Source organism: Pavona decussata, unplaced genomic scaffold, assembly GCF_977016875.1.
Source record: "Pavona decussata unplaced genomic scaffold, jaPavDecu1.1 SCAFFOLD_274, whole genome shotgun sequence".
NCBI lineage: Eukaryota > Metazoa > Cnidaria > Anthozoa > Scleractinia > Agariciidae > Pavona > Pavona decussata.
This window is the reverse complement of record NW_028145676.1, coordinates 223,026-247,734: the sequence shown is the minus strand read 5'-3', so window position 1 is coordinate 247,734 and position 24,709 is coordinate 223,026. Positions and strand designations below refer to the sequence as shown.

General features: G+C 39.8%; 1 protein-coding gene and 1 long non-coding RNA gene across 5 annotated transcripts in view; one reads left to right on the top strand and one right to left on the bottom strand.

Moving 5' to 3' along the window:
• Window positions 1–2,831: 2,831 nt before the first annotated feature.
• On the bottom strand, window positions 2,832–24,161 carry LOC146455416 (uncharacterized). Of its 4 annotated transcripts, XM_085094339.1 has the most exons (7): window positions 24,112–24,152; window positions 23,328–23,415; window positions 8,511–8,559; window positions 6,900–7,174; window positions 5,809–6,185; window positions 4,410–4,660; window positions 2,832–3,203 (listed from the first exon to the last, which is right to left on the bottom strand). In XM_085094339.1, exons 4-7 carry the CDS (start codon window positions 7,172–7,174, stop codon window positions 2,997–2,999), a joined length of 1,110 nt encoding a protein of 369 aa, XP_084950465.1. In that variant the 5' UTR covers window positions 8,511–8,559; window positions 23,328–23,415; window positions 24,112–24,152; the 3' UTR covers window positions 2,832–2,996. The 4 variants fall into 4 exon arrangements, with proteins under 4 accessions (XP_084950465.1, XP_084950463.1, XP_084950466.1 ...); XM_085094337.1 differs by lacking the exon at window positions 8,511–8,559 and having other exon boundaries at window positions 24,112–24,161; XM_085094340.1 differs by lacking the exon at window positions 8,511–8,559 and having other exon boundaries at window positions 5,809–6,181; window positions 7,106–7,174; window positions 24,112–24,161.
• The window catches only part of LOC146455413 (uncharacterized), a 57,718-nt gene continuing 51,609 nt past the window's right edge, over window positions 18,601–24,709 (top strand). Inside the window, exon 1 of the long non-coding RNA XR_014859034.1 lies at window positions 18,601–19,067. This is a non-coding gene — a long non-coding RNA (uncharacterized LOC146455413). The remainder of the gene's footprint in view (window positions 19,068–24,709) is intronic.

The following is a 24,709-nucleotide window of genomic DNA, read 5'->3' as shown; positions in this document are numbered from 1 at the left end:
CCGCGTGTTTTCGCCGCCGCTCTATGACAAATGACTCTGGATAATGTTCAGGATATGAACGTTCTTTTCCAAGCGCTTGAGGGAGAGTAAAAGAGGTCGAATAAATCAACCACTTAACAAAAAGCGCCTACCTTTCTGGATCAGTAGTAGTTATGGCTCTTTCTGTTTTCCTTGATCAGACTGCAAAGAACAGTTCTTCAACTTCAGCTAGCTTCACAGTTCATCCGCTTTGTCAACCTGGTTTATATTGCCTCATGAGTCAAAAAAACATGTTCAGTGTGAAAAATTCCATTCCCAATGCACTGCCTTCCCAGGTGGTATACAAATTTACATATGCAGGCTTTAACGCCCGCTATGTCGGTGAAACCGCCAGATTACCTTGGCGCCAGGGTTCGCGAGCACTAACTTTCGGGTCGTAATTCGCACATCTGCAAACATTTACAGGGTTCTGAGTCATGCAAGAATCTATTTTCTGGGGATTGCTTCTCCATTTTGGACTCGATTCACTTTCCAACTTAAGATTAAAAAAAGACCTACATTTTGAATGGGAACGACCCGCCCTGAACAAACAACTTAAAAGGCGTTAATTCAACACTCTGACTTTAATTTTCGCCGTTGCTGTTATTCATCACTACAAATTTATTGTTCGTTTTTCATAGAAGTATTTTGCTGTATCGCTTTAGAATTATACAATATTTTCATTCCGTACACGTCATTTGTTTTCGCTATTGTTGTTGAATCCCTTAAGTATTATGTAATATTTTCACAGATTTGTAATAACTATTATATTTCTACAACTTATAATCAACACTTCGTTGTCAAAATCAAAAATGCTAACAAAATCACATAACAAAGAAGGTTGTTGGGTTTTATAACCATTGCCTTTTATTATGTTTGTAATAAACTGGTGAAAAACTCGCGCGTGAAATCTTAGACAACGTCGTTGGGTAGCCAATCACCTCGCGAAAAACGGTATTCACTCGTTTGATATACATTCCATTGAAAACAAGTTGTCCTCTGCAATTTGAAGCGTAAACTGAGTGACCTATTGTAATGATGGGTAGCCTACCTTGCAGACGCTCTTTTGGCTCCTAACGCAATCTTTTGGTGAAGAAAGATTGCGTGACGAGCCAAAAGAGCGTCGGCTAAATGATGGGGTGATCTAATTAGCATACAGTGGTTTCAATAAAGGTTATCAAAAAAAAAAAAAAAAAAAAAAAAAAAAAAAAAAAAAAGCTTAAAACCATACGCTACAACGCCGAAAGGTAGTCTGGAAAATACCCAATAATATTCAATAAAATCCCAGAATCCATATTGCCGCATCTTCGCTGTACGGTCGAGGCATTATGGATTCTGAGCGTTTATTGAAATTTATTGGGTATTTTCCAGACTACCATTTGGCATTGTCGCGGACGCTTTACAATTTTTTTGGACAACCTTTGTCGAAACAGCTGTATGTTAGGTTGTAAACATTGGTAAAAGTAACCGGAAATGGAAAGGCAGCCGAAGCGGAAGTTCGTAACGCGTGACATAGGTCACATACATTCGGAACAGTTTTACGAGAGGAAAGGACGTTGGCGAGACGTAGTGAAAATAGATGTATTAATCTTGTTCAGCGACAAATACGATGTTTGAAGTGCTCTGTGTTCACCGTCGTTTTATGGGTAGCCCATACGCATATTTTGGGGTTTTGTGGGTAGTACACTGTATGTTACTCTACCCACTATGTCGTCAAGAATGAGCACAAACAGGTCCGCAACGCCTGTACAGCACTACCCACATGTACGCTATGAGTGCCTATTTACACATGCTTTTATTTTCTTACGAGAAGAGTGTAAATCCCACAAACTGTTCATTCATTTATTATTTGTTTATTTATTTACTCTGTTGGGTCTTAGCAAAGTGGTATATGAACATAACTGAACTGTAAAACCTGACAACTCTTCTCTTCCTTTAAGTAATTTAGCTTTTAATTAACGCCTTCTAAACGGAATTCGGTTTATAATAGTATGGTACAAAAAGTTAATATAAGCTTGAACTCCCAAATGCTATCAGCATCTAACTTCTCCTTACCATATCACCACTTGATCGAACTTGAGAGGGGCAAGAGAATACAACAAATGATCAAGATAAGAGATAAGGAGAGAACAGTAAAGACAGTGTGCATTTTGATATTCTAGAAACTATAAGAAGACTTTTACGCGCTAGGGATGGTGGGATTGTTAGTGTAGGCGGATGGACATCACGCCTACGAATAAGGGCATTTTCCGGCGTTTATTCGGGGTAGCGTAGCTGTGGTTAAGGACGATGCCTACTAATAAAAAAGTATTTTTGTTTGGTTTATGACTATGCGGGGAAAGCAGATCTTAGCAAGGGCTATTGAAATCCAAAAATAAATTTGGGGGTAGCCACGCATTTTTTTTAGAGACAATTAAGCAACAATTATTCTAACCAACAGTAAAATACAAAGAAATTCATGGCGTTTTGTTCAAAATTGAAGCTTTTCTATCTCTGAAAAATGCATGGTTATCCTCAATTTTCTTTTTGGATACCAAGAGCACTTGCTAAGTTCTGCTTTCTCCACATAGTTTTACACCGCGCAAAAATATCCCTGTATTAGTAGGCACCACCCATAGGAAACTCGAGTATCTCGAGATGCGCAGAACGTATGCGCAGTAACAAAAGCAGAAACCGTCCTTAAATAGTTTTCACCTAAATAGTTTTAGTCTCGGTTTGGTCCATCATGTCGCTATTAATTTTCCTACGCAGTATCAGCGTTGCTTAGTTCACTTTGGCATTCAATATCAGGCAAAACAAAAGGAACTAAAAAGTAAGTTGAAGAGATCAAGCTCTTTATTGGCAACAAATGGCACAGACAGGCTGTGTTTACATTATTTAGTATATTTCGCACTACCTCACTTTTCCCTTATGGTGATGATGTGGTCTCTCGCCACAAACATGAGGAAAAACTACAAGTGACTACGAATATTAGCTGTCTAGCGTAGTCGGTATCTTTTCAAAGCCTTCTCAGTCACCAGCGCGTGCCCTGTGAAAGTTGTTACTCCTGTCCAGGTTCCACTCAGATCGCGTTCACCCAGGAGATTGCCTTTTTCGTCAAAGAACTTTTCCCGAGCCTTGAATCCGACGTTTATTTCCTGCTTGAAAATGATAACTTTCACTTTATATTCCGTCTTTGCAGGCACCTAGGGTAAAGAAACACAATTATTATCTATTACTCCATCACTGCTTAAGCAGGAAGTGATTTACAGAACAGGGCCGCCACCAGTGCCCTAGGGTGATCTGAACATTCTGTTTATTCATTTCCATATTTCCATGGGTTTCCGAGAAAATCCATTGTACAGTTTGACATTTTTTTTCAAAAGCCGTCACGCGTCTGGGACCTCACAAAAAGGACAATTATGGGAGCTTTCGTGAAGGCCTCACATACTTTGGATCATCGGTTTTGTGTGACGAACATAAGAGTTGCATTTCGTTCAAATCTGATAAATTTAGATACCCTATTTATTCATTTCAATGGAGGGAATACTCGAACAAACAGAACTCCATTTGTCACAGTCGATAGCTGAAAGAATTAAGTTCCACCACGTTATTTCGGTTAAGATGTTATCAAATGATTTAATAACAAGATTTCGTCCTATTCAATCGGAGACAGTATGTTACTGCGCCTTTCAATAGCATGTGGACTCTGAAGTTCAAGATTTAACAATCCGTTGCGTCTTCCACTTTCGTCAATCAGCTTAGCGGACCTCTTAGAAAACTCAGATGTTTTACTCATTGGATTCATAATCAAAAGGTTACGTTTAAGAGCTATGATTGGCGGATTTTGGTCCACTTTGTCGGTTTCTGTATTTTTGTGGTCAGTCAGTCGTCTCCAGAATTATGACTGACGGCAATTAAACGCGCGAAGCTTTAGTTGTGGTTTGAAGTTCGGAGTTCGTGTAATATGGCTTGGGAAACTAGTAGGTAATTTTCTCAAATTTCGCTATGTATGAGAGCCACTCAAACTTAGCTATATTATTGACCTCAAAAATGAATGAACCAATAGAAAAACCAGTAACCCTTTCCACACCGGGCTTCTTTTCGACTTCTGAGTCCAAAGGGGGGGGGGGGGGGGGGAGGAGGAGGGGTGAGGTAAGGGGTCCCTCGTTATACCTCCGTGAGTAATGGAGCTGTGAAAATAAACCTTGGAGGATGGATAACACGTCTTAAGACTGGGAGCTTGTCGTTGGCGAACTTGTTATAGATTTCACTCATAGGGAAATCTCTGCTCGGAATTACTTTCAAGCACAACCCACTGAAAGATACTACAAAAGAACAGGTTACCTTACACAAGGGTCTTAGACTGTGAAATAAAAGGACTTGTTGGTGGAAAATAAAGATACACTTACATTGAAGTTACGTTCATAGGTTAGCTCCTCTGTATTTTCCTTGGAGTTTGTGTAAATGTATGTCCCATAACCTTCCGCTGTAACTGATACCTGCCATTTGGAAATGGCACTTGAGAGTTCTCCAGAGTCGATGGTGGTCGTCACACTCAGTTTCCATCCGTGTTCGCTGGAGTAGCTGGAGGACGTCTTCTTTGTCCATTTCTTGGTGAATTTCCACGTCAGTGCAGATGAACCGTGATTGACGGTTGTGTCTGAAAAGAAAGCCTCTTCTTGTCAACCACTGAGGACATTTGAAACGTTTGGGCCGTCAAGTGCGACGGGTAAAAAAGTATTTGCAATTTAAACTAATTGTTTTTACAGTAAACATAAAATTTATTGGATTGTGGTTGTCGAAAACCTCAGAAACAGTCAGGTATTATTATCATAAATGAATAATGTCTTTGCCTTTGTTCTACAAAAACTCTTTCCAACTGACGCAAGTTTCGTTTGGACGTTAACTCGTCGTTTATTGTTTGTTTGTTTGTTTCTGAAAGATAAAATACCATCCAAACGTTATCAAAATTTCTAAAAGAATCCTGAAATTACTAGCAAAGATCGAAACTTTGAAAATTGAGCTTTTAAAATAGAAAGATAGAGCAACATCAGATTTACTTTTTGCTATATGTACTCAATCGTCCCTCCTCACAAAGCTGCTTTATTCTCAGATGGCCATGGAATACTAAAGCAGTCCTTGTATTAATTCCTATGAGCGGTAGGAAAAGCAAGGGAAGTTAGCGTAAACGTTTTACACTGCTACGATAATCTGGAAATTCCGACCATAGATTAAGGAAACGAAAAGTCAACCGATTCTCAGATCGACTTAAAGGCATGGAGAGGTCTGTTTTAGACTGCATTTAAACTTTTGCTTTTTGAGGCTAGAGCGGGATTTTAGAGTGGTTTATAAAAAGAAAGCAAACCCTTAAAGGCAAGGAAGCACTCAATGAATACGCATTGTGTATGAAATTGTTAAAAACACACACACTAATCTAACTGATAAGGTCGACACCAATGATACCCAGGTTAAAGTTAGAAAACTTTGAAACTATATAAACTAAGAACTTGTCTTAGAATTTCAGTTTGGGGAATATATATTGTCGCACAAAGAAAAAACTTAAAACAACGCACGTTTCAGGATCTGTTCTGAAATAAAGCAGCTGTGACCCTTGTCCCTGTTTCACTTCACAGTTCGTTTTCACTTGGAGTATTAAAATGTCTCTTCAGACCATAGTTACGACCAGTCGTCTTGTGGCTGCGTTTGTCTACTGTAGTCTGTCTACTAATGAGTTATATGCTTTTGTTTCTGTTAAAAACTGTCAGAACTTGATAATTTCAGTTAAACATCAGCGTTACGATTAAATACCTTGTAAGATGGACTCTGGTTTAGTCTGGATGTTGTTAGAATTGAGATCATCCACGTGAGTGATGGTCACGTGTCTTCGAGCCGTTTTGACCTGGCACAGTACTAGAGCATTGGTCAAAGTAAAACTTGGCTTTTGACTGTAGTCGTCTCCACAGTAAGTTACCCAGGAATAACGGCTGCTTTTTGTACAAAAGCCCAACAGATCTTTCTTTATCCAATTTCTATGACAATCTTTGACATCCGCCTGTTTCAAATAGCAAGGGATCCAAGCCTTGCCGGTGTTGTACTCTACTACTTGACAAGCCTTGTTCTTGTAGACGTAATCCCTGAATGAGATCCACACGTACTCAATTCCAGTCTGGGAAAGTCCATACTTCCTAATTAGAAGATAGGAAAACAAAATTGATTCAGTGCTCACTGAAATAGGGTCAGGATTTGAAGAACCGAGCCGCACACCCCCCACCAGATGTTCCGAGAAGTACTACCCCCCTCCCTCCGAGCAAATGAAAGGAAGTATTGTCACCATTTATGATTTTACCTGGTACGATTTTACCATGCGCGAGGTTTGTTATTTGTACGAGTCGACCCTCTCAGGTCTAAACGTTTTATTGAGCGAAGAGCCTTTTTCTTGTAAACAGCAGTTTCTGAGCTAAATGTGACGTGCAGTGACTTTATATCGATAAACCTCCTCCTTATTAGTATGCGGTGTTTTATCTGCTGATAAAACACTCCTCATTAGTATGCGGTGTTTTTCTCGTATGCTACTTTTCAACGTTCACAAAAGCATAATTGTTATGAACTCTATTGACACACGCTTTTCCAGGAATGCTTTTGAAGCCGTTCAAAAAATTCACAACACATGTTTTAACGGGTCTAAAACCATTTGGCTGCGCCTTGTGGTTTTAAACCCCATAAAAATCTCCTGCTCATTTTTAAAACATTACATAAAAATTTCTTGAATCAAATTTTAAAACTAATTCTCTAACTTGTACTGAAGTACTGAAATCACCTCCATTTACCCATACAATGGAGTCGCAGACATTAAATTTGAAAGGTCCGAGTTTGCAAGAAAAGCAGATAAAGTAACATACCGGAGCACATAGAATTCGCCGCTTCCTTGCTCTCTTTCCCATCCCCACGGAAAATAAGCCTTACATTTGCCGTTGTCATCATGATAACCGATAGGATTTGCTCGTCCATATCTATTCCAGTAGGGAGACCAAGCCGGTATGTGCTGGTCTGGGCCACCAAAGGAGTCTGCAGGAGGAGACCCGTAGCATTTCGACCAGCGGCCCACCTGGCCTGCTTCAGCAAGGTCCAAAATACTCAGGGCTGCGAGAAGCAGCGCAAGTGACAATGACTTCATCTGGTGAAACAAAAGTATATGTTTATGTCATTAGGTTATTGTGCAATACTAGAAGACACCTAGAAAGCCTCAATATTTTGATTGAAAATCGAGATTACGCTAACGTGTGGATTACAAATTTATTTTGATTAAAGTACTTTGCAGCAAAGTTAAAGGAAGGTTTCTGTACCATACAAATTATGCATACATTTTAAGACTCGACTCTATTCATGCCCGTTCGTCGTGTAAGAGGGTTTAGTATGACAGTGATCATGTATAATTAATACTGGGGCTGTACGGAAATCTTTCCAAAGTTTGTAACTCATTGTATGAATCGAGACAGCAGTGCGAGGTAAGTTAATTTGTAACACGTCATTTACATATAATATTGTATACATAAAATTAAAGATACAAACTCACTGTATTGATGAAGAAAATATAGTTTTAAAGATTTTTAGGTGGTATAATTTTCTGCACATGATTAACGTAGATGTATCAATGTGGCGTACCAAGTTTAAATGCTGTTAACTAGTGGAGGAAAAATAATTATTTTTCTAATTTCTGAGTACCAGCCCATGTACTGTCGTTCTTATACTTGCCGCAAGTCGTCTTTTTATGCGCGGAATGAGTGACTGACGAGCGACGAGGTCGCGAGGACTTTTGGAAAGTCCATGTCCTTCTACGAGGAATTTGAAATTTTTCATAGATCATTTGAGAGCACGGGTATTTTGACACATTTACTTGCCCGGCTTAAAATTGGAAAATTGAAAAAACTTTCCTTTCTTCTCCAGAAAGAAAGCGAACAAAATTTCAACAAACAACACACAAGAGAGTTTAATTTCTCGATAGTGGCATTTTGACAACATTTGATTGCGTTTTCGGATTCCGGATTCTCGATTTTAGATTAACGTTTCACGGTTTTACCGTTTAAACACGAAGCAAATTGGCATCCAGCGACTCGAAAAAGGCAGGCGATTGAAGAAGTACGTTTGATTACAGATTACCTGATTCAAGAGCAACCGACTTCTACTATCCCTATTACATGTAGCAAGCTTGTTAAAGGCGTCTACATGAACTTGAAAACGGCAGCCTAAATGTTTCAGGTTAGCTTTAATTTCTTTCTTGGCCATCCACAGCCGAAAACGGGTATAAATAGTTTTCTTTATCAGAAGAGCGTGTTGAAGAATTTTGATTTAACTTCTCGTCTGCCATGACGGAAAAAGTGCCGTGTGTTTTCACCGCCGCTCTATGACAAATGACTCTGAATAATCTTCAGGAGCCTGAACGTCCTTTTTAAGACGCTTGAAGGAGAGTAAAAAAGGTCGAATAAATCAGCCACTTAACAAAAAGCGCCTACCTTTGTGGATCAGTAGAAGTTATTGCTCTTTCTGTTTTCCTTGATCAGACTGCAAAGAACAGTTCTTCAACTTCAGCTCGCTTCACACTTCATCTACTTTGTCAACCTGGTTTATATTGCCTCATAAGTCAAAAAAATATGTTCAGTGTGAAAAATTTCATTCCCAATGCACTGCCTTCCCAGGTGGTATACAAATTTACATGTGCAGGCTTTAACGCCTGCTATGTCGGTGAAACCACCGGATTACCTTGGCGCCAGGGTTCGCGAGCACTAACTTTCGGATCGTAATTCCCACATCTGCAAACATTTGCAGGGTTCTGAGTCATGCAAGAATCTATTTTCTGGGGATTGCTTCTCCATTTTGGACTCGATTCACTTTCCAACTTAAGAGGGAATGTCTACTAACACCGAGCGAGGGGTGGCACATGATAAAAAATGAAAGTCCTTCACAAATTGACTAAGGATACGCTATGGTAGTTCTAGTAACGTGGTGGCTTTGATTTCTCGGAATTCTTTTTTAAACCTAGAAAAATTGAATAAAATCTGTTCGGGCCCAAGTGTCTATAAAAGCACCCAAAATAGACGTGTCCCATACCTTCTCTCAACTTCGCTCTGTTTAATTCGCATCGATAAAAAACCTCATTTTAAGCTTGGAAATGTGCAGTTGAAGTGTTTACGAATCGTTTGAGGCCAATAATAGATCTCTGCTTTAGTTTTGAAGGTTATGGGGAAGGTACCGAAAGTTACTAAAATTGGCTCAGTCGAAATTCTCAATTTGGCGCACTTTTTCAGGGGAGTGTTTCCATACCCGGTAAAACACCGAATCACTTGAAATTTAGAATTCTTGATTGACGAAATGCCGTTCTAATGCCAGGTTTAAAAATCAGTTTCGGGCTTTCTATCAGCGCTGTGAACTGACGCTCTCAAAATCCAGATAATTGCAACATTATCTGTCAACAACTGTAAGCGATAAACATGTTTCTGTCAAAATCACCGAAGACTTCTGTAATTTTTTTCTTGTTTCCCTCAATATTACGATGGACCAAACAACAGAAAGCTCATATTTAGCTCACCTTGAATAAGATGTCATCTAAGTATCAGTTTCTTGGCTTACTGCACCATACAAAGCCATCATTGCTCGAAGGGTTGATAATTGATCTCCTTCAGTGACTAATGACTTCTGCTATCGCATTCACGTCACTTGGCAAATGCCAATTGAAGGGGCAAAAATCTTTTGACGGTAACAAAACCCTGTCGGTTCAAAGAAAATATTAACAGAAATATCTAATTTTAAAGTTCTCCAGCTCCACAGTCATCTCAGAAACCGCCGGACTTCATCTTCCGTCTTCGACTGTTTTTGACTGTACGGTACTTGTTTCGGTCACGCAACGGCTTCCCTCGGAGTGATAGGTTTTTCTTACATAATGGCCAAAATCGAAAAAAAAAAGAAAAAAAAAAAAAAAAAATCCAAAGATCAGGGAGTCTGAAACTAGTTCCTTTAAAGTTATTTGAACATAAAACGTGACTGTTCACGCATAAACGCGGCTTTTGAATTTCTCCGTGAACAGTGATGTTTGATTTAGGTTGTTTATTTCACGGCGGTCATGGCGGGTGCGTGAATGGTTTATTCAGCAATGATAATTAGTTGAATGATGTTTTAACGAGAGGAAATTGAACTGATACCGGTATAAGGTGATATAAGAAAACTGTGACTTAACGAGAACTTTTTCAGTTTCTCAACCAGAATGACGTTCGTTCTTTTCGCATGTGTCGGTTTGCCAACATAAATAACAGCTATAAACAAGATAAAAGATATACAGACAGATAAAGAGTTCCGTGATCACTGATGATAACAGTACCTGAAAAAGAGTTGGGTGCATCAATTCTTCGTTAACAAGATCTTTAAAAAAGTTCAGTTTTATGTTAAATCGTTAATTTTCTCTGGTCTGTAGCATTTTTTTAAAAATGATTATGTGTTTATTTTAGTTACAATGAGCTGCTGTGTTCTTATAAACACCTCCGCTGTTCTGATTGAAATATCGTCACGCACCTGATGGACACACAATGATGATGCTGGAACAATTACCAAATATACAAAATTTCTATATTATAAAACACTTGTAGTTTTTGTATTTACGTTGCGTTTAAAGAATTTTCTGATAATTTCAATCATTCTAACGGCCATTTCGGTCGTGACCGGTTGAAATCAGCTGGTGAGATTTGCTGATGCTTCAACTATCTGGCAAGGTGGTCAAGCAGAAAAAAAGTGTTTTAGTAAACCGTTCACATCTGTCGTTGGTGCAACTCCCAGGGGGGGTACTCCTCGGAATTCTTGGTGGGGGTGTGCCGCCCGGGTCTTCAAATCCCGACCCTATTTCAGACCTAAACATGCCATTTTCCACACCCGTTTTCAGACCTGACCTCTAAAATTCATACCCGTTTTCAGACCTGATAATTATGCATCAGTGCCGAACGGAAGTTGACGCAAGGAGTAAAAGTAAGCTGGAATGACATAGTTTATCTATTTCTTTTTCTCGCTATCAGTTAGTCGTTCCAGTTACGTACTGAGAAGAAAAATATGTTTGTAAGCTTTCGTAAATGTTCCCCGCCCCAAAAACCCGACCCGATTTCAGACCGTAATTGTCAAAATCTATACCCGTTTTCAGACCAAAACGGCTCAAAAACCATACCCTTTGGGGCGGCACAAACCTATATACCTTATATAGGGGAGTACCCCCCCCCGGGGTGCAACTCTAGTGCAAAACCGTTAAAACAACGTGAAATTTCATAGGACAACTCCGAAGTTGAGCTTATCTTAGCGCGCGCGTGATTCTTTCTTCCGCTACATTTCTGTGTACTTGCCACAAGTCGTCTTCTTACGCACCGAAAGAGTGACCAACAAGGCGACGGAGTCGTGAGCCGAGCGCCTGACTGGACTCCCACAAAAACGGACTTTGAGAAAGTCTAACCTATTCTTTCTCAGTGGGAAATTGGCCGGTGCACAGGTGCTAACCAATGACGAGATCCGCATGGGCTCTCTTAACATATTGCAATACTGACAAGGTGAGAAAAGCAGACCTTGAGATAGGCGGTAAGTCGGAGGCCATAGCTTTATTGCGACAAACCGGTGTACTGATTCCATTGGGCTCTTGAATTGGTAAGCACATCTTAATTTTGTCATATACGCTGGCCTCCTCTGTAACTGATTTGCGAACAATGGGCCAATTTAGTTTGGAAACAGTGCAATCCAAACGTAGCCTGGACCCACGCAGTCGCCATTTTAGGGGACATCGTATTACCTGCTCCCCTAAAAGCGACTGCGTGGGAGAATAACCCAAACGTGACTAGTATTTGTCTTTTTCGTCGCTTTTGTTTTGAACTGTGAACTAATCACTGCTTAAATCAATAAGTGAGCTTAGCAATCTTTTGCATAGGTATATGACGTGACCACAGGCCTATTGCGGAAGCTACCGAGGCGACACCAAAAACAGTAACAGAAACTGCAAGCATTGGATCGAGCCCGACGGAATTGTTATGGGGGGGGGGGGGGGGTTCTACTCATAGTTCACAGTATGTGTGAAACGATAGTAAGAGTTAAAATCCAGGTGTGAAAGGCTCGGCCGCAAAAAAATATAGGAGCCCCTTTGGCTTGTCCTTTTGCACAGTTCAGATTCAGAACATAAAATAACTTTATCATTTTACATCAGGAGCTACATTTAGGCCTATAGACGCACTAAATTCGTACTTGGCATCTACGGACGTCAGCCCTATTAGGTGTCGGCTAAAACGCTCATCGGAAAATGCGAGCGGACGAACTTTGATGGTGGACAAGGGGTGGCTCCTGTCAGGTACATGCCAAGAAATAACACCACTGAGACAGGCGCACTGTCTCGCACAATACGTTCACCAGACAAGCTGCGTCGCCAGCTCTCTAGTGATAAACATTCTGATGTCACAGCACACCGTTGATGTGCTAAACGAACTTAAAGAGGAGTTTGCATTGACTGTGAAGCAAGCAAAGGCAAACATCTTTACATCGTCATGGAAGGCCCACATACCGGCGCTCTATCAACCAATTCAAGATGCTGCAAGGGTCGACGTCCTAGAGCAACCTGAAGAGTTATCAGTTTTGGTTGTCCGAAAACCAAAGTGCACGATTCAGTAAACATGGTATATTCCTTCGCATGTCAGCATAGCTCAAATCCTACCTCGAACTCCTTTTTTTTTTCTTTTTTGTCTTCTGGAGACGGAGAGGGGGAGGGAATCCCCCTCCATAACTTCACAAGTATAAAAGGCATGGCAATGTCGGCTATGAGACTCCGAGGAGAGATCGTACGCTTAAGCATGTCTCCTCTGGGGTCCGCAACGGGCCATGATGACGTCATATGACAGCTAGACGTGATGGAAGCGGTTGTCATGTGGCCGACACCAGCACTCCCTAGAGCGCGAGACGAGAAGTCCTTTGACAGAGCTTCAGTCGACTATGCGGAGAAGCTTGGGGGACAAACCACGCTGTTACCGGTGGTCAGCACAGTCAGTAAGAGAGCAACAGACTAAATATGGTATGGATACTCAATTCAAGTGCGTTACGAAGGACTCGGTTCTAGTTCAGAAGTCCTATTTGACAGCAAACCGGAAGTAAAGCAGACCCTGTATGCGACACTTGCAGGATCAGACCTTCGTGATATAAATACTGAAGTGTGATCAGTCGACCTCATTGCCTGATGAAGACTAGCAGTAAGCAATTGAAACGTTGCGACCTACAACTTGGGTGACTACATCGTGAAACAAACCATTATTTAATTCATTACAATGTATTGCTGTGACAAATGATCCAGTTCAAGATCAATGATCGATGTGTGCTGAAGTAGCTAGCAACCTTAACAGCAGGTTTCTTTTTGCACCTTGCCTCGAAGAAAGAACCGGTGGATGAGGAACCAAAAGACGATAACGCGCCGCTGTTCGGGAAAATGAGCAAGCGCTCACCCCACCCCCGCCCCACCCCTATTTTTAATTTACTTTTAGGAAATTTGTAATTCCTTTGGCATTGACCTCTCAGCTGTAACAATTCGATGGAAAAAACCATACATCGACAAAATGCATTCTCTTTGTCAAGGATGCGCATGTCAGCAGTGAGGAGTGATTTTTTCTGGCTGATAACATTGCTTTGTCCCATCCTCAAGAGAACAGTCAGGGATGAGACCGTAGTGACTTTTGCACGAAGGCGAAAACCAAGGCGTTAATACTTAGTGGTACTAACAAGAAAAGTGTTCCCTCGGTTTCACCTCATTAAAATGCAGAGTATCATACCTTGGCAAGGCTTGCTTTGTGGCTCAGTCCTTTTGCTGTGTATAGATGATAAAATCATTCGGCTATAAATCATTGGTCCTGTCCACACTTTGGTAAAGATTTCATTGTTTTTAATTTGTTTTTCGTTTTCAGCATGTCAGGACAAACGTTTCCCGTGTGTTTTTCACCCAAAATAGTCAAACCTAACGTCACGTCAATTAAAAAAAGCGTGACATTTTATTGCGTGACTTATGCCATAAACAGAGTCGAATTAATCCACGAGCGCTTTCGCTTCAAGTAAATCCTGCGAACGGATCTCGAAACGACAGCTCGAGGCAAAGAAAATCGTTTCGAAATTCAAAGAAAATCAAACTCATCTCCATTTTAAACGATCTTCAAGTCGAAAAGAAGTGGTCCGATGGTAAGTCATTTGAGTTTATTGTCTCTCCATCGCAATATATAAGCGATGATAATTTATCTTGTTGACTTCACACGTCAAGATCGCTATATAATAATGAAAGGATACAAACACAACCAAATATCTTATTTAGACAATGCCTTATTGCAGTTAGCGAAACATGAACTTTCACGGGTGGTTTAAAGCCGAATGCCGAGGTAAACTACATGAAATTTCAATAGTTTCTCTTAGTATGGTTGCAGTCATGTACAGTTTGTTTACACGTTGATATTGCAATTTTCGTGATTTTGAGACCGCTAATGCTCGGCGCTGGTAAAAAGCCCGAAGCTACTTTTTTAACCTGGTTTTAGAGCGATACTTCCTCAATCTATAATTCTAAATTTGAAGGGTTTTAGTGTTTTACCGGATCGCGAAATTTTCTATTAGAAAAGTGCGCCAAATTCAGAATTTGGAGGGAGCGAATTTTTGAGATTTTTTGCGGCTCCTCGTGACCAGGAAAATTCATCCACTGAAGTATTTTCGGACTCAGATACTTAATAAACACTTCAAAAGCAAATTTTCATGAAGAAAACTGGGTCTTCTTTGATGCGAATTGAACAGAACGAAGTTTATGAGAAGGTGTGAACCATGTTTATTTCAGGTGTTTTTCAAACCACGAGGGGCCGTCACTGTTTTTTCTATTTTTTCCGGTTTAAAAAAATATATTTCAGGAAAAAAATCCCACCACGTTTTTAAAACTAGTATGGAGTATCTCTGGACGGAATATGCAGAGTTTTGATTGTTTCATCATGTGCCACTTTTTTATGATTTCGCTCGGTCTTAGTAGACATTCCCTCTTAAGATTGAAAAAAGCCCTACATATTGAATGGGAACGACCCACCCTGAACAAACAACTTAAGACGTGTTAATGTAACACTCCTACTTTAATTTTTGTCTTTGTTTTTATTCACCACTACAAATTTATTGTTCGTTTTTCATAGAAGTATTTTGCTGTATCGGTTGAGAATTATACAATATTTTCATTCCGTACCACGTCATTTGTATTCGCTATTGTTGTTGAATCCCATAAGTATTATGTAATATTTTCACAGATTTGTAATAACTATAATTTCTACAGCCTATAATCAACACTTCGTTGTCAAAATCAAAAATGCTAACAAAATCACATAACAAAGAAGTTTGTTGGGTTTCATAACCATTGCCTTTTATTATGTTTGTAATAAACTGGCGAAAAACTCGCGCGTGAAATCTTAGACAACGTCGTTGGGTAGCCAATCACCCTTGCGAAAAAACAGTATTCACTCGTTACTCGGGCCGTAAGGCGGACCGAGTTAAGGTTTCGGTAGCATTATCAAATTCTTTTTTCTTTTTGGGGTCGCGATGGGCCGAGAGATAAAACTTCGGGCCACGAGTTATTCTTCTCGGTCTCGTTTTTTGTACTCGGCTGGTACGAGTTACGTTTTCTGTCGTGTTATCAAATTCTTTAAATTCTCGGTCGCGTTCTTTGTTTTCGGGCCGTGAGGAGTGTTTACAATATGCGAGCCAGACGTGCGAGGCATGAACAAAACATGCGAGGCATGCGAGGCATGAACAACCCCAACATAAACTGCTAACCGTTAAGCTAACAAGGAAAGCTATTTAAGCTAACCTAGGTGCTATTTAGGCTAACTAGAGTGCTCTTTAGGCTAACCGGAGTGTTTTTTAGGCTAACCTGAGTGCCTCAAGGTTAGTTTTGTTTAACCGAAAATTTGGCACCTAAATCAGTCTATGACCTCGCGGGCCAAGATAGATAAAGATGTCTCACGTTTACTATAGAAAAACAATCAATGTAGAAACGGTTTCTGTCTTCAAATAAAAGGTGAATAACAAATGCTTTCCCCTGAATTTCATTTAAAAATATAAACAGCGAAGCATTGAAAAACGTACAAGGATATAAACGTACGCGTGATTAGACTGCGAATACAGCCGCCTCTCATTCGCTCCCGCTAACGCTTGATGCGTATCGTTACTCTAGATCCCGGGGAGGGGGAGGGGGGTACTCAGCAGATGCTTGGGTAGGGAAGTGCAGCCCGGGCGTTTAAACCCTGACCCTGTTTAAGACACAATTCTCCGATTTCTCTATCCCGTTTAAGACAGAATTCAAAATTTTCAGGCCCTATCTAAGACAATTAACCCAAAATCACACACTGTTTATAACTAGAATGAAATAAGAATACACTAGTTTCTTACTGTATTTTAATGCATTGGCAATCACAATCTGTTTAAGCCATTAGGTCATGTAGGGATACCCTGTTTAAGACAGAAAGTGATGAAATAGATACCCCGTTCAAGACAAAACACCCTGAAAACCATACCCTATCGGGCCACACGTCCCCGTTCAGGTCACATAAGGGAGTAACTCCCCCCTCCGGGTCTAGATCATACTGAAAATTACGATCCATCATTGACCCGGCGTCACATACATATTAGAACCGTACAAATGGTTTCTGTCTCTAAACGGAAGGTGAAAACGTAAGGATTAAAGCCCGGGGATTATAAAAAGCATTCGTATGACAAATGTCGTTTTTCATTCTGACTGCAAGAAATGCAATTCTATCTGGTGGTTACTTATTGCCTCGCTATATCTCTGTATCTATCTATTTGGTAGCCTGCGAGCAAGCTCTCTTGGGGGTGGGGGGCGGGAGGGGGAAAGAGGATTCACTCCCAAGAGAGCTTGCTCGCAGGCTATCTATTTGGGGGAATTGGCGATGCTGGAGGTTATCACTGTTAAAAAATTGTAGGCTTTACGCACCACATAGTCAAATATGGCCCGGAAACTGGAAACAGCTTCTTGTTTGATATAAATTCCATTGAAAATAAGTTGCCCTCTGCGAAGTGTGAATCGTAAACTGAGTGACCTGGTGTAACGATGGGTAGCCGTACCTCGCAGACGCTCTTTTGGCTCCCCACGCAATCTTTTGGTGAAGAACGATTGCGTGACGAGCCAAAAGAGCGTCGGCTAAATGATGGGGGTGATCTAATTAGCATACAGCTGTTGCGACGAAGGTTGCCCAAAAAAATCGTAAAAGCGTCCGACAATGCCAAAAGGTACTCTGGGAAATACCCAATAAATTTCGAGGATTCTGAGCTTTTATTGAAATTTATTGTGTATTTTCCAGACTACTTTTCGGCATTTTTGTGAACGCTTTACGCTTATTTTTGGAAACAGCTGTTTGTTAGGTTGTAAACATTGGTAAAAGTAACCGGAAATGGAAAGTTAGCCTGAAGCGGAAGTTTGTAACGCGTGACGTAGGCCACATACATCCGGGACAGTTTTACAAGAGAAAAGGACGTTCGCGACACGTAGTGAAAATCGATGTATTAATCTTGTTCAGCGACAAATACAATGTTTGAAGTGCTCTGTGTTCACTGTGGTTTTATGGGTAACCCATACGCATATTTTGGGGTACTGACTGTATAGTACTCTACCCACTATGTCGTCAAGAGTGAGTACAAACAGGTCCACAGCGCGTCTACAGCACTACCCACATGTACGCTTTGCGTGCCTATTTACACATGCTTTTATTTTCTAACGAGAAGAGTGCAAATCCCAGAAATTGTTTATTCATTTATTATTTGTTTATTTATTTTCTCTGTTGGGTCTTAGCAAAGTGATATATGAACATAACTAAACTGTAAAACCTGACAACTCTTCTCTTCCTTTAAGTCATTTAGCTTTTAATTAACGCCTTCTAAACGGAATTCGGTTTAGAATAGTATGGTACAAAAAATTAATATAGGCTTGAACTCCCAAATGCTATCAGCATCTAACTTCTCCTTACCATATCACCACTTGATCGAACTTGAGAGGGGCAAGAGAATACGACAAATGATCAAGATAAGAGATAAAGGGAGAACAGTAAAGACAGTGTGCATTTTGATATTCTAGAAACTATAAGAAGACTTTTACGCGCTAGGGATGGTGGGATTGTTTGGGTAGGCGGATGGACATCACGCCTACGAATAAGGGCATTTTCCGGCGTTTATTCAGTGTAGCGTAGCTGTGGTTAAGGACGATGCCTACTAATAAAGAAGTATTTTTGTTTGGTTTATTACTATGCGGGGAAAGCAGATCTTAGCAAGGGCTATTAAAATCCAAAAATAAATTTAGTGGTAACCCCTTTTATTTAGAGACAATTAAGCAACAATTATTCTAAACAACAGTAAAATACAAAGAAATTCATGGAGTTTTGTTAAAAATTGAAGCTTTTCTATCTCTGAAAAATGCATGGTTATCCCCAGTTTTCTTTTTGGATTCCAAGAGCACTTGCTAAGTTCTGCTTTCTCCGCATAGTTTTAAACCACACCGGCATCCCACAGACTGTATTAGTAGGCACTACCCATAGGAAACTCGAGTATCTTGGAATGCGCGGAACGTATGCGCAGTAACAAAAGCAGAAACCGTCCTTAAATAGTTTTCACCTAAAAGAGTATTTCCTATACAACTGACGGCCATGAAAAACACTTATTCATCGGCGCAACTTCCATCCGCCTACCAAAACTATCCCATAATTCCTCACTCGTACCAGTCTCCGGTAGTTTCTGAGCGTTGAATTCGGGTACAGATTTGCATCGGGGTGTTATGTCTCTAAATGCACCATGTAAGGATTTACTGCCATCCTTTTGTGTATTTATATTTTAAAATAAATGCAACCGAGCGCGCATTTTCCCTCGTTTCTGCCGAGTGTTTTTATGGCCTCAACTTTCCGCATAAAATAAACTAGTCAACAACTAACTGAAATAAGACCTTTTGACAAATGCATTGTTTTTGTTTCTTCTAACAATGTACACAATAGGAAAATCTCAAAGAAGTGAAGCTTTTGAAGTTGACATCTGAGCAAACAGACACACTCTATTTGCCAAATTCTTATGATACCGTTTTCATAAAAAAGTTGATTCTCCTCGAGTATGAAAACAACCCCATAACCCTTATTCCAAAATGGCTGCCCTTCTAATATTCTTTTGTTCGCATTCAAAATAGCCCTTCTTATCTCGGTCTTAAGCTCAAAAATCAAAAGAATATTTTAACTTGGAAGGGGCAAGAAGCGGTGAGGGTAAAAGACGGCATGAGTTTGTAGAATGGCATATGGCATGACCTGCGGCATGCATAATTATGCGAAATACGATACTTGCCGAACGACTTAAAGAAATAAATTAATTGAAGAGCGCGTCCTGTTTTCGCGCCAATTTTATAATTATAGATGTTGTGGTTTCCAAGCTAAACTTTTAAAAATAACTAGACGACAGAAATAGGATTAAAAAATACAAGGCTGGGATAAATCATGTCGATCGCTGGTTATGAAGGGGTGAGGGTAAAGAAAGCTATGAATTTTCGTAGTCAAGGGACTGAGTGAATTTAAGTTTCATGTTCGCTTTTCACCTTTTGACTTCCATGTAATTGACAAGTTCAACTTGCGTACGTATCTCGCCGAAAATGTAAGGTGAGAAAAAACAAAACCTATTTTTCTCATGAGTTTGTTACAAATTTTCTATTCGTTACAATATGTAACCGTTAAATGTTCGCAGCGTCTGATAAACTATTCTCGGACAAACCGAAGGCCAAACGCATTTTAAGTTCAACAACAGTTTCATAAAAGAATAGCGAAGAAACTTCCCAACTTTTCCTGAAAGCTTACCTGGCCGGTTTGACAGCGAGCCGAAATAACCAACAAACGCAATTTCCAAAAGCGGCAAAACTTATTAAACATCGCATCGAGGAATATTTACCCCCTTAAATTAAAAAAATTGGCTATAAATATTTGTGATTTGAAGCGGCGGGCGATGAAAGCGCTTTCGGTGGGTAGGTCACAGGTCAAGTTGTAAGTTGTAAGTTTCATTGACCTAACCGGCGGGGGAGGGTAGCGGAGTATTTTTCCTAACGACCCACATATTTTATTAGCCGTTGACACAACTATAGCTCGTTATATCTATGAAATAAAATTCTGGGATAACAATGTGGAATTAGATAACAAATGCGATACGTGGTAAAACAAATTATCCGGTGGAGGTGCCGTGGGACCGGTGACAATAGACCTCTACATAATGTTTCAGCGCTTTATTACCCGAGGAAGGTCTCACCCAAACTGACTTAAAAATGTTTTTTAAGTCCGGAAAAGGTAACATATACTTTTAATATTACTTCGTTTTTTCTTTAACGAGACGTATATTAACATAATGACGGGGATATTTTTTCCAGGAAAGGCGATTAACCATCTGCGAACGATCGTACGAAACCTCAGGCGTTCAATCAGCCAATCTTTAGGACGTGTTTAGGTATTAAAGGAAGGAACTATATACGAGAAAATTGCAAAAAGTGTACGAGAATAGGCACATGTACTCATATTTCCGTGAATGTGAGAACAATAAACAGTATTCATCGATTTCTTCATCCTCACTTCTTTCCTAACCACCGATCAGACATGTTATATTCCCGCTACAGGCTTGTATTTTCTAATCAGCCCATCTGTTGCATTTTCCGCAGCATCGAAAAATCTAATGCTCTTAAAATTGGCGCAAAAAACTGACGCACTCTTCAGTTAATTCATTTCTTTGAGTCATTCTGTTAGATTAGCCTTAGCGTCTAACCAAGGGGTTCAGCTCAGTTAATTCAGCGAGTTGAATTCAGAAGACACACACAATTGTGGTTCAATGGCTGCTTGTATTTTGCAAGTTCACTCTAAAGCTCAGCTACAACATTCTCTGACGAAGAACTTCTCGCGTTGCTTTTATGTTGGTTGGACTATGATTGACAACCTACTGTCAAAAACTCATCAACTTCTAACATAGGCTTACGTAAGCCCTTCTATGATTGGTCAGTGTTGGAATTGGAAATGAGTACCTTCCCTTTATTTACAGTGAAAAATGTACCATTCTTTCAAGATTTTCACTAGGTTCTTCGATATGTCCAACCAAAATAAAGCAACAGGAGAAATATAAAAATTACAGTGAATATTTGTATCGATTAAAACTACACATTCACAATCACTAGTTTGTAACATACTCGGATGAAGTTTCAGGCAGTGTTCAGTGTTCTTGTTGTAAAACAACAACTTTCCGAGAAGAAAGGCGGTACTACAAGTCCACGCCTATTTCCATAAATTAAGGTGTACGTGTTTACAACTTTCAGCTACCTTATTAAAAATACAGTACGCGGTTACAGAACAAAAAGTATTGACATTGACAGTCACCTTCAAATGAAAAGATCTAAAGATTATTTTTATTAAAATAAATACAGTAAAAACTAACTTAAATAACAAGATATCGGCTGGTATAGATTCGGTAAGAAACCACGAATACCTTTTCGAACCTTTACTAGAAAACGATAAAAAACAAGAAGGATGGCCATTTCCAGGCAAATGCCAGGGAAAGGTTAACTTAAGGTCAGATACAATAAATTACGGCTTGACCTCTTGTAAACAATGTATTGTTCTTGAGGAAAAACTTATTTAAACATATTTGGTAGAAAGATCAATTTCCTGGGAAACAATCCAAAACAGAACACCTGCTTATACCAAATCTATACCAGGAGAAAACAACATTTGATCAGAGCTAGATCAGCATTATACTAAAACATAAATAGAAGGACAAACCATTGAACTTTTTAATATTTTTATCCCTTTGATTCGAATATTCCCATAAATAACGTATATGTTGTACCGCTTCCCAACACCGAACAATAGACAAACCCAAGTAAACCAATAATAAAATATTACAAGAGTGAGTTTCGACATTGTTCGTATTTTTATTGTTTAACAATTCCACGAGTATCGTATTTCGCATAATTATGCCATGCCGCAGGTCATTGCCACATGCCATTCCGCAAACTCATGCCGCCTTTTACCCTCACCGCGCAGTTTAGTTGATTCGCTACATTTTACAGTCAATTCACGTTACGCGTGACCAGTATTTCCGAGCATTAAATAAACATTCGAATTTCTCTTTGTAATGTCCGACGTGTGAATGAAATGTTGAACATTTCTCTGGAAATCTTTCCGAAAAAGATGCATTAACTGAAAAAAAAAAAAGACTCAAAATACTTGGGAAAAAATTGTTATTCTTGAAATACTTAATGCTGTAATGTAAAAACAAATTCATACCCTTATACTGTCAATAAGCTAGGGAAATTTCTGAAAACTCTGGGAACTCTGAAATCTTGTTGGCAATGTCCAAAACTGACTTGAAAATTTCAAAACTCCGTTTAAATTTCAAAATTACCAGTCGCGAGTGACGTGAATTGACTGTAAACCTGACTTATTCTTTAATATTTGAACTCAATTAAGTCCTTGCACAAACACTATGAAACGCAGTCTGAAACAGCTAAGACAATTCCACTGGAACTCACTAAAAGAACGAGAAATAATCACATTTTCATACTTAACGGTGTAACGAAACAACCGTGTGACGCAACAAAGAAACAGTTGTTTTGTTTTGTAGCAAAACAACTGGACACCCTTTCCCTTGCAATAACCTACTATATTATATCATAGAAAGTCGAGAAAGAGGTTGGTGTTGTTCATCATGGTACATGTAGATACAATAATAATAACCTGTCAACCTCATCGCCTGATGAAGACTAGCAGTAAGCAGTCAAAACATCGTGATTTATAACTCAAAGTAACTACAAAGAGTTGTAAATCGCAGCTTTAGGTTTATTGACGGTTTATAGAAAGATAACAACTTATCCTAAGGATACAAACGAGGCTGGATTTCTCAAAGATTAAAATACAGACTCTGATCCTCTGAGATTCCTACTAACCTTTTGCTTAAATTGCGAGAAGCTTTTGTCCAAATTCATGTACATCGCCGTTAAGTGAAAAAATTCCCGCAAACTGCATGTGATGGACAAGGCGATTTCTATCTGGTCAAAGTAAGTGGAGACTGCGTGTAATTCAAGGTGCGTGTAATAGTTAGTGTAAAAATTTATGTGTGCGTAACGCGCGCGTTAATCTGCCACACTGCACGTATTTGAACGCTTGTAGTTCCTGCTATTGCAGTGGCCAGCACTATACATTGTGAGACAAATGATAATACACTTATCATAGAAAGTGATGGCAAAAAATAAGTGTACTCACCTGACTAAAAATTGGCTTGTTGTGAAGTCTTGAGCATCGCTCTCCATGTCGACATGCTCCAATTTTGAAGTAGAAAGAGCAATTTACCCTAAACAAATGGAGATTTCCATACATCATTGGAATTGAATGATCAATACATTTTGTTCTCCACACAGAATTAATAGAACACAACTTTTTGCCAACGAAAATCATTCCAAGGCCCGGAGCAGATGCCGTACTTCATATGAACCGAATCGAATAATTTATTTCAATGAATTAAGTTCATGTGAGCTATGGCGTCTGAATCAATTCAGAACGGTCGATCTAATTCGGATCGGCCGCTTCGCTGGGAATAATGGCTGTCAATCGGCTTTGATTCAGACGCCGTACTTCGCATGAGCCGTCCAAAATCGAATCGATTCGGCTCATGTGAAGTACGGCGTCTGGAACCGGACCTACAGTTCAAAACAGCGATGAATTAACTTGCGTAGAATAACATTTGAAGGATAATCATTTGCTCAGCATAAGTCATAAGCTCCCATTATTTTAAACTGTTGACTTCAATAGGTCTGCGATTTTGATGGACTTAAGCTTCAACTTTGATGCTCCTCTTCGTTTTCAATGAGTGTACTCAATCGAGAAAAATAAAACGCTTCCAATTTGTGTCTAAGTCTACGCGAGTTTTGATTAAAGTGGGCACAGGAAACAAACTTTTCACAAACGTAAGGCAAGATGGCTTCAACAATCAAAACTTCCTTATACTAAAACTTTGACAGTGATCAAAAGCCGCTATGAATTCACTTACTTGTCCTTCTCTGTTCCAAAGATGGACGCCAAATACTCCGCCATGCTTCTTTTGGCAGACAATCACCCATGATTCTTAGCGAGTGGGTTTTATTCAAGCGCGTTGGGCTCTGGGACGAGGTTTTTCGTTCAGGGTGGGGCCGGTAGGGAAATAATTGCGAAACATTTCAATGGGGTGGAATTGAAAAAGTCAACTTGGATCTCATGATATTAATGTCCGCACAAAACAACTTAGACTTGCTTACAAGTCGAGCTTAGAGAGCGCGAAGCGCGATCGTCAGAGCTCGAGCGAGCGAGCGCGGAGCGCGAGCGAGCGAGAGCTCGACTTGTTTCCCTTGCTGGAAACCAAATCAAGTGACGTCATTTTGGTGCGAACTTTTCAGGGTGCGAAGCTGTCAAACTGTCAACTCAATGCATTCTTGTCATTTCAGTCATTTCAACACATCTTTGGAAACGCCGACAATTGCATTGGAAAACTTTCTCAATGCGTTTCAAAACGTTGGGAATGTTTCCGAACGAAACCAAAATACTCTGAAAATCATCTAAAAATTGGGCCAACGCATTTGCAAAACATTTTTCAAACGTTGACAAGGCATTTG